Here is a 10,485-nt window from a genome sequence, read left to right as displayed (position 1 = left end):
CGTTTAACAAGCACATTCGTTAATTAATTGTTTGCACCATATTCATATTCAAACTGCAGTATTTCATTTTTTTTAAATGCAGAAACTCAATCAGATGCATAATTTGTAGATAATATGGATGTGAGACTTGGACTATTCCCAAACAGCTTGCAATGATTGTTTTGATTTTTTATTGGCTATATAATTAAAGCTTCTCTTCGTGTTAATATATCCCAGTCTTAAAAAGAAACTACTTCGTAACATATTATTGAGAAAGTGATATGCTAAAGAGAGATTAAAATTATGATGATGATACAATGTCATTTTAATGAATTAGTCCGTAAATAACTCGATAGTTCATAGAATCTTGTTACTTTATGCAGTGTTCAAGTACTGTATACGATTCAATTGAAATGAAATAATTATTTTAAAGGTCATATAAAAAAAGGACAAATGTGTCCAAGAGCAGCGTCCTAAAGGTTTTGTCGGCTAAAAAAAAACACAAACAAAAACAAACAAACAACAACTTCCGATATTTCATCACGTGCCTTGATTAAGCCAATAGCAAGACCCGTCATAATGTATTTACGTATTTACGATATATAGTGTATTTACGAAATCACAATACGATAAATGGAATAATCTTTAAATAGTAACGTGAACTTTTCGAAACTTTAAAGCAAATGTCCGAATATATTGAAAAGTTCATGATAGACGCTCTCAAAAGGCACCCTCAATGTGAGGATGTGTACAGGTGTTTAGTATTTAAGGAGATCCGGATCTTGTATATAAAAGAGCTGAGTCCTAGAGGTTAAGGTTTTGTCTTCACAACAAGAAGAAGAAGAAGAAGAAGAAGAACAAGAACAAGAACAAGAAGAACAAGAAGAAGAACAAGAAGAAGAACAACGCCGAGTTCTCTATGAGCAGCGTTCGCTACGCGAGACGCTGCTAAAAATTCCGGAAGTTTAGCACCGCTGAAGCAGTCTTATACACCACCTTACACAACATGTCCAAGTACTGCAAAACTGGAGGCTTTTGGAAGGGATAGCAAGGCGATTTGTGTTCTACAGCATTCAAGTATCTATCTATAATTCCAGCAATGTGTGTGTGGTGTTTGTGTGTGTGTGTGTGTGTGTGTGTGTGTGTGTGTGTGTGTGTGTGTGTGTGTGTGTGTGTGTGTGTGTGTGTGTGTGTGTGTGTGTGTGTGACCGCTATCTCTCGACAACCACTGGTTCAATCTAATTGAAACTTGCTAGCTATATTGCCGGGGACCTGAGTATGTGCCTTTTCCAGGTTTGATAATATGGAATAAGCAAAGCCTAGAAGCGAACGTAGAATTCTTCTTTCATTCGATGCTGCAATTTCCGGTTACTTCGGCCTGGATTCGGGATCAGCGATCAAATAATGTAAATCACGATTAAAAATTATTTTTTGATGATGCGGGAGATATCTTTATTAAAATCAGTGGAGGAAATATACACCATGTGTGATATTTGGGTCTTTCATGTCTCCGACGATGCCTTTATCTCCCGGGACACATCATTCCCCATGACAAAAACCGGAAGCCAAAGGGTCATAGCCGACGACACGGATTCCAAATTGCCAGGGTATTGTGTTGTTGTTGTTTCCTATTCTCTCATGTGCACGTGTTGAGTATGAAGCTCACCACATTTGCGATTAATCGGACAAGTGCTTCCCAAGTTATGGTCATTTATTTACCAAACCAAAGACAAGACACGTTGCTGCGCCATTTATTTACCAAACCAATGACAAGATACATTGCTGCGTAGGCGTGGCCGATGGGGAAAGAGCGCCTTAGTTACCGTGGCGTAGGAGTGGCAATGGTCAATGGCAGCGAATGTCATGGCAAGCAAAGACAGGGAGGTAAACTTGATTTTAATTAACTCTGTGTGTGTAAGTATCACAGCAGTTGTTACTTCAATGGACGCGGTAATTCGTGGAATGCATGTGAACATTCCGTACGGGCACGCACCACTTCCGGATAGTGATGACTTACTGTATTCTAATAATTTCTCGATTTCTTATGCGCATTATAGAGAAACACAATACCCCAATCCAGTCATCCTTTACGAGAGTGAAGGAACGGCTTGTGTGTTTGTTTGAAAGTTTTTTTTTGTTTTTTTTGTGGTTTGCACGTACGGCCACGCATGTATGGCCACGCACGTACGGGCACGCATGTATGGCCACGCACGTACGGGCACGCAAGAGCAAAGGAACGGCCTGTGTGTTGGTTTCTGGCACGCGGTTTGAAAGTTTATATATATATATATATATATATATATATATATATATATATATATATATATATATATTTTTTTTTTGCACGTACGGGCACGTACTAGTATGATTAAATTTAAATAAAATAAATATCATGAAGGTCATACAAATAAATTAATTCCAGAATTTTACCACCGTTGATGCAGCGTCGATTACACCACCCCATCCAACATGTCACATTCGTTATTAATGCCTGTTGTATGTGTCCTTTATGACATCATTATAAAAGGTACATTTTCTATTTGGAATGCTTTTCAATTCTTCTTGATTGCCAGATGGGAAGACAGAGTAAAACAATTATTTCACTCCTCTCTGCCTGCACATGTGCAATTGGGACAAATTCAGAGCCAATATTGCTGAACTGCAGGGTCATTTTCCGATTTGTGTTCATAACGTAACAATCAATTTCATTAAGTTGTTCCTCGATCATAAACTGACGTTTGTGGACGGACGGACAAAAGTGAACCGCATTTAACCCTGCTTTTCGCTTCACATTCACGAGGTAATAAACTGGTTATGTGATAAATAATTAACGTATTGATTAATTTGAGTATCACTGTGGCTGCTTTCAACTGCACGTGCATGTGACTCAAGTTGTTTTAACATAAATTTTTCATTGATCACGTGGTTCACGTGATTCAAAGTTGATCTGCACTCGTCGATCCACCGTTAATGAAGAATTATTTGTAGCTGATGAATAATAATTTATATTCACGTAGCAGCAAAATAATGAGTACGAACGAGTCCCTCCATATCAACGAAACAGCTGAAGTCTCATGGTCACCATTTGTCTGATGAACATACAAATGTGTAAATCGGTCGGTGCCTGTTGTGTTCTTCACGTTACTTGGGAACTACGGGGGCACTTTTGTCAAAATGATTGATTTCTAATCTCAGAACATACAGTGTCCAAAAGGCAACGTGCCACTCACTCACTCACTGGCTGGAGGATAAAGAGATCAGGACTGTTTTTCTGACAAGTTTTCCAACACAAATTGAATTCCAACCCAACTGATCCCACAAGGTGGGAATAATTGTGGTGGTTGAAAAGACGAAGAGTCAAATCTAAACATGACTCACAAATATACAACGAAGAATGCCAACTAATTAATTACATTTGATACAGTTGTAGAAATACAGCAATCAGAATGGTTGACTCAAGTCTTCGAATGAAAATTGCACAAAAATAAGCAAAGTTCTTTTTCTTCTTCTTCATTAACGGTGCAAAATATTCCCACCCTCTTGTGCAAATGGCTGGGTGGAAAGTTTCTGACTCAAGTCCTTCATGAACCAGCTGGCCAGACCTTACTTTTGACTGAAGGTGCATCTTTGCTCGGATAATTATTGATAGGGTTCACCACCACCTACTTCAGCACCAGTGTCCAGAGCAGTCAGGCTTTACACCAAAGAGGTCAATGATTGACCGTATCCTTGCTCTTCGGGTCCTCAGCGAATGCAGACGAGAGTTTCCACAGGAGCTGCTTGCAGCCTATGTTGATCTCTGCAAAGCGTTCGATTCAGTGAATTGGGATGCCCACGGGAGGATTCTTGGTCTTCGTGGGGTGGCACCAAAACTGATCAATCTGATGTCTGAACTCTACTCTGGTACTGAGAGTGCTGTGAGATGTGGTGGTACCATCTCTGACGTATTTCCAGTTGATACTGGAGTTCTTCAGGGGTGTGACTGGCCTCCACACTTTTCAGCGCTTGTATGGACTGGATTGTGTGGAGGATCTCGGAGAGATAAAACTGCGGTGCATTGTTTGGGAATGTCAAGATCTCTGACCTTGATTTCGCAGATGATGCAGTCATCTTTGCAGAGACTTTAGATATCCTTTTGGGGGCTCTCGATGTGCTGAATGAGGAGTCGGAGCCACTGGGATTTTGGGTTTCCTGGGTCAAAACTAAGAACCAGGCTTTCAATGACATATTGGATGCTTCTATCCTGACTGTACCTGTTTGTGGTGAGATTGTTGAGGTCGTTGAAGTCATGGAGAGATTCACTTCCCTTGGCAGTGATATACATGTCTGCTGGCTGTGAGCCAGAGGTCACTAGACATCTGGGTCGGGCCTGGGGAGTCATGGATTCACTGGATCATGGGGTGTAACACTGTCGGTACCTGTGCAGGAGGATGAAAGTCTGAGTCTTCAGGTCCTTGGTGCTTCCAGTCTTCCTCGACGGATGTGAGACTTGGAGTCTCCCCAGGGATCTGAGATGGAAACTTAATTCCTTTCGTACCAGGTCTCATCAGAGAATCCTTGGCCATTGCTGGTCAGACTTTGTGTCCAATGAGCGGTTGCTGAGAGAGACTCAAATAAGATTTGTTACCTGCATAGTCCGTGAGCATCAGCTGCAGCTGTATGGACATGTGGCTCATTTTCCTGACACTGATCCTGCTCACCAGATTCTCTCAGCGAGGGAGCCTCGTGAGTGGAGGAGACCAATGGGCCGACCACGTGTATTGTGGTTGCAGCAGGTTGATCAGCATCTCAAGGAGATGGAGATGAGCCAGACATCTGCCTGGGGGTTGGCCAGACAGAGGCCCCTGGAGTACTGGCAGAAAGTGGACGCAGCGGCACGTTGCTCCAGTGCATGCTCCCATACCTGGTCTGACCTGAAGGTGAATCAATCTGGAACTTGTTCTGGGTGATGGGGATAACTTGCCTACTCCTCATGAGACTCTGGAGGATCTTTAACGTCCACCAACAACCAGTGTTGGCAGACGAATCCCCTCGTTTAACTTCCTTCTGAGGGATAGCACACACACTTGCCAGCTAAAACACCAGAATGACAGTTTATAGCTGGGCTGATATTCGAACCCAGGCTAGACACCTCAAATGTGAGTGGGCAGACTGCCAAGCTATTGTGACAGCTCTTAATAAGTAAAGGTAAATGTCAGGAAGTTATTTTGAAATTCCATAATGCAGTCACGTGTCCATTGTGATATGCTGTAACAAAAAGGGGAAGTTGGCACTACGTGGAAAAATGACCATGTTCGCGGTGAAATACGCTAGCAGGTGAAAGATAACTGCATACTGACCACTCTATGTAAGCAGTTTAATTCGAAAGCTTTTGCAAACCAAATGATTGAAAACACACCTCACAAGGAGAACTAACGTAACATTTAATGATGCTGAGTGTGCCAGCTGGTACGGTTTAATAATTTGGAGAGTTTGAATGCAAACTAAGAATTGGAAAAATTCATGCAATGGCATTATGTAACATTAATGTCAATGCGGACTAACATCTGTGGACATGATAAGGGTAGACCACACTGATGCTAGTCGGCGTTCCATGACAACGTCAGAGCTGAAGGCAAAATTGTTTATCCGAGTCAGAAGCAATGGTGGCAATTTTTAAACTGGAGTGAAGTCGATGGCACACCATCACAAATCCTCATGCTGCCCACCGAAAGCAAAGTTGTAAGATGGTTGAAAAGTTCCACCAGGAATGACCCAATAACAAATTTAAAGTTAAAATTTTCCCCGTTTTGATCCCTGTGACTTTGAGTCCACATCCGCTGATCTCCATGAACAGGATGTCAAATCCCAAAAACTCATTACATATTTCATGTGTCCCCAAACGTTGATTGCATGTCCAAAGCTTCATTTAAAAATGTTTAAAAATGTGCACGTTCTTGCATTTTTTTGGCATTCGACTTTTTGACCCCACACCCTGGATACTGCTCTCGCACTTTCTTGCTCTGTGGTGATCATAACTCCAAAATTTGATGAATTTCTGCACAACCGTTTCAGAGAAGATAGTGTGACGGACGGATGGACAGACAGGCAGACAGACAGACAGATGTAGATGTAGACGATTACAATACCCCCCCACCCCCCTCCCCATGTTTTTTCAAAAGGCATGGGGATAACCAGGTGAGAGATGAAAACTGAAGATGCTGCGATTGAGTTGTGTGTCTTGCCAAGTGAAAGACACTCACTGATGTGTCTCCAGAAAGACATTGAAATCACAGGCCAGATTTTCACAACTGTTAAAGAAATAGTTAAGAGGAATTGATTTTACAAAGTCAATCTAACATGCCTGCTCATTCCGAACAAGGGTTGGGCTGAATTTTCCATCCCAAAGAACATATGCACGAGCTATGATGAACGACGTCATTTACACAGGAACCTGCTCACAGGGACAGCCCTGAGAGTTACTCAAGTCATATCCATGCACCAGAACGATATTGGAGTCAAACGCATGACACAAGTTGACGAATGACACAGGATTCATTGACACACCTTCAAACAGGAATGTTTCATTCCAGTGTGGATTCAGGTTCTTGCGCTTGACTTTTGTCTCCAGTTTGTGCTTCTTGTCTGGTAGAAGGTACAGCTTGACAAAAGGGTCGCTTGTCCCGGTGAAGTCCTTAGCTGGTAGATCCATGCCTTTTTGGACCTGTGAAACCAAATACGGAATAAAGTAGTCATGGACAAGAAAGTCAAAACGAGATCGGCACTCTTCGACATCACGATATTGACTGATATGTCCCCACGCACATTATTATATCATTATACATACTTGTACCAAGTTTGATTTAAATCCTTTCAACTGTTCTCAAGTAACACATTTTTCCCCTGACATGACCTCTGACCTTTGCACTTTGAGGCCAAAATATAATTAGTTCTTTTTTGCATCGTAATCATCATAACATGTACTTACACCAAGTTTGGTCAAAAAACCCACCACTGGTTCATAAGTTAGCATAATAACAATATTTTTACCTACCAGGACCTTTGACCTTTGACTTCTTGACCTCATAATGGAATCTTCTTACCTTTACATCATTATACATATTTGTAGCAAGTTTGACTTGGATCCTTTCAGTCGTTCTTAAGTTATCGCGGTAAAGAAAACCTATTGCAGACTCTTAATAGTTAGGGTGGTGGGTTTGGGATCCTTGGATCTTGAGTTCAAATCCCATTCGACTGTTGAATCAATACCAGGTGTGGTTGACTCTGCCTCTCATACTCCTGAGGTCAGTAAAATGAGTGCCAGCATGCTGGTAACCTGCGTTGGAGTGGCGACCCGTCCAGGATTGCGCCTGATAGCCAAGGAGACTGCTTCGGCAGCACCAATGCTCTGCACAGGCTGTTGTCCCAATGGATGGATGGATTACAGACTCAGACCTTTGACTTCTGGATGCTGAAATCTAATCAGTCATCTTTGCATAATAATATATAATTCTACCAAGTTTGGTCAAAATCCCATCACTGATTTCCAAGTTAGCTCAGTAACAGAATTTTTTTTATCTCACAGGACCTCCAACCTTTGACCTCTTGACTCCATAATCTAATCAGTTCATCTTTACATCATTATACATAGTTCTACCAAGTTTAGCTTGGTTTCCTTCAGCTGTTCCTAAGTTATCGCGGCAACAAAAACCTATCGTGGACGGACAGACGGACGTACGGATGGACAGCCGGACGGACAACCTGAAAACATAATGCCTCCAGTGACTTCGTCAGCTGAGGCATAAAGAACAGGATAATCAGTCGCACAAGCAAGTATGGATTTGTTTTTTGGATATAAATAAATATCATGTGCTGTGAGGCAAATCACCTTGACCGTCAGAGTCATCTCTTGAAAGCTGTAGCCGACGCTGAACTGTATGCGGCCCAGGTTCTGGTTAAGACCTGCTTCTTGACAATCGTCTTCAGACTCAGGAGAAATCTGGTGAGATAACTAGATCTATGTATCAAGCAATTAGTATCTCCCTTCAATTGCTAAACACTTCATTGGTCTGTCGTTCTCTCCGTCAAATAGTTTACAAGTCGGCATCTCGTTCGACCGAGATTATTGTGGCACTCAAAATCAGACACTTTGTACGTCAGTAACATTATGGCAGTTCTTGTTCATTGTTTGTAAAAACAAATGTTCAAGAAACCTCAATACACCAACATCACAAATTAACTACCAGCCGCCAGAAAATATTGTCTTTTTTTTAATTTAAATTAAGGATTAAAAGTACAACTAATGAGCCAAGCAGATGCAGTCATTACCATCATCATGTCGCTGGTGATGGAATTTCGCAATTCGGAGACAGACGAGCGGCTGTCGACTTGAACTTCGCCCTCTTCTGGGGCTGTACCAGCCCTTGCCTGACCACCCAGCCTACCAGAAACACAGAGAAACCCAAAATACATATTACCTCCATTTTCATGCTACTCCAGCTCCAAATCATAGTAACGCCTCATTTACTTAACGACTCGATTTGCACAAATGCTCAACAAAAATCCCTTCCCTACTCTGGACTCTTTGCTTTTCCAACTCGCTCTGTCCGCTCACCCTCGCTCGATCAAATTACTCCACTTCATGTCAGTACCCCCATTTCTCTTGTTCACCCGCCGAAACCATCAAACTGACTCTTACAAAAAAAAAACATCCCCAACTCCTCCAGTTATTAACTACAAACTACACAATATTGTCTCCATAAAGTAAGCAAGTAAAGCATAAAACTTACCTGACTATGCAAACTTTTTTAGTACCCTACGCTTGCATTGCTACCCTTTCCCTTACACATCTGAGTGCCCTTAATGAGAGTCTTCAAAAATATTTGAGACTTGTCATTCATTAATATCAGTATTACAGCAATGGGGATAGCTTATCCACATTCCAGTGAAGCATGATGTAGAAAAACAAACAATTAAATAAATCAGCAATTAAAAGGAAATAACAGGGAAAATACAACGAGCAACACGTGAAATAAATATCAGTTTTAAAAACTTTTTTAAACAAGATAACAGTACGATCGACAACACTAAGTACGAGAATACAAGAAAGAAAGAAACACCGTGGTGTCACGTGATCAAGTGACAAGTTACATGATTTCAGGAGCCACTATGCCATTTCCATGACATCACATGACATGCGGTGGATGCAAGGAAAAAAAAAAAAGACTTGTTGGCATAAAACAAGGCAAACGAAGGAGTAATGCAATGATATCATATGATGTTTTGGTATGTCACATGGTACATGATGTCATACTGTTTATCATATGAGAGGACCTTGATTGGCATGGCAAGATGACAAACGATGGTGTGAAGGTTTGTATGACAAGGAAAGGAAGGAACGTCCTACCTGGCGTCGGCATGGTTACCGGGTGCCTGGGCCTCGGCTGCATTAGCAAAATGGTCGGGCTGTGCCAGGCCAAGGAATAGAGAGAGCACAAGAACGCGGCCGTATCTGACGGGTAGGCAGGCGACCCGGGAAAATTGCCAGGAGAATGGAGAAAGAAATGAAAGAAGAAAAGAAAAAGGAAAGCGAGGAAAGGCAGGGGAGAGACATATTGCTGAGTGATCAGGGAAAATTGCGCGAGGAGAACAGGAAGCCAAGGTGGTACATGAGTTAGCCTAATAGTGGCCATATTTTCACGATTGGCCAAATTACAGGAAACAGGCCTGAGCTCTCTGGAAATCCTCAGCTAGTTTTAATGGCTGAATGAACAGCTCAATCTGAGTTGGAGGTTGTACCCAACCTTGGAGTGAGGAGAAAAATTTGTTTGAAGGTTTATTTAAAAAAAAAAAAAAATCGGAACAAAATGGGAATAAGGTGAGACAGCCAGTCAATGACTGTTTGATTCCATGAATGATGACAGTCATGGCATCAAACATAACTTAGCCAATGATGTAATCAGGATGGAAAAAAAATATCCTCATACTGCTGGAATACCGCAGTTTGCCATTTTGAGGTTTTCTCCGTAAATCTCGAAGGCCATATGCACAAACATGTAGAAGAAAAGATAGATGGAGAAGGAGAGGCATAAAACAAAGACATGTTTAGCATATGGTCTTAGCAAGACGGTAGAGGGAGTACAGATGGTGGGAAACCTCAAAATTGACAACTTTCTACCAAACTGTCGAGTTCCTCCATCATTTTTTGCTCATTATTTTTCACACCATGGGTCTCAGTACACCGTATGCTTATTATAATCCCATACTGCTCCATTTAACCCTTTTCTCTTATTCTAATACATATTGCTGGCCAAGGACTCGAGGAGTTCTTTCTATTTTAGGAGCTCACACATTTCTTGCATAATGAGTCTCGTTTTCCTTTGTTGAGATGTACTCAAATATGAGATGCCCGTTTTGAAATGCCTTCTTTGAACTCTTTATTATGCTAAGTCCTTGCATACATCAAAGTACCTTGCATACAATGAGGAACAATATATTAATTTGCCTATTGACAGCAACAGTCTGCAC

General features: G+C 41.5%; 1 protein-coding gene across 9 annotated transcripts in view; it reads right to left on the bottom strand.

Moving 5' to 3' along the window:
• Positions 1–10,485, bottom strand: part of SYT7 (synaptotagmin 7) — a 107,472-nt gene that overhangs the window by 8,398 nt on the left and 88,589 nt on the right. For 8 of the 9 annotated variants that reach the window (XM_085855309.1, XM_085855310.1, XM_085855315.1 and 5 more), the window contains 4 exons: positions 9,365–9,469; positions 8,287–8,398; positions 7,847–7,957; positions 6,526–6,682 (listed from right to left, as the gene is read on the bottom strand). In XM_085855309.1, the coding sequence (XP_085711435.1) occupies positions 6,526–6,682; positions 7,847–7,957; positions 8,287–8,398; positions 9,365–9,469 (485 nt within the window). The remainder of the gene's footprint in view (positions 1–6,525; positions 6,683–7,846; positions 7,958–8,286; positions 8,399–9,364; positions 9,470–10,485) is intronic. The other variant, XM_085855311.1, reaches the window with a different exon arrangement.

The sequence above is a fragment of the Eptatretus burgeri genome, chromosome 14 (assembly GCF_056783735.1).
Source record: "Eptatretus burgeri isolate ZD-2024b chromosome 14, Ebu_testis_v1, whole genome shotgun sequence".
Classification (NCBI taxonomy): Eukaryota; Metazoa; Chordata; class Myxini; order Myxiniformes; family Myxinidae; genus Eptatretus; species Eptatretus burgeri.
Note: the sequence above shows the minus strand (reverse complement) of the source record. Positions and strands in the feature narration are given on the sequence as shown.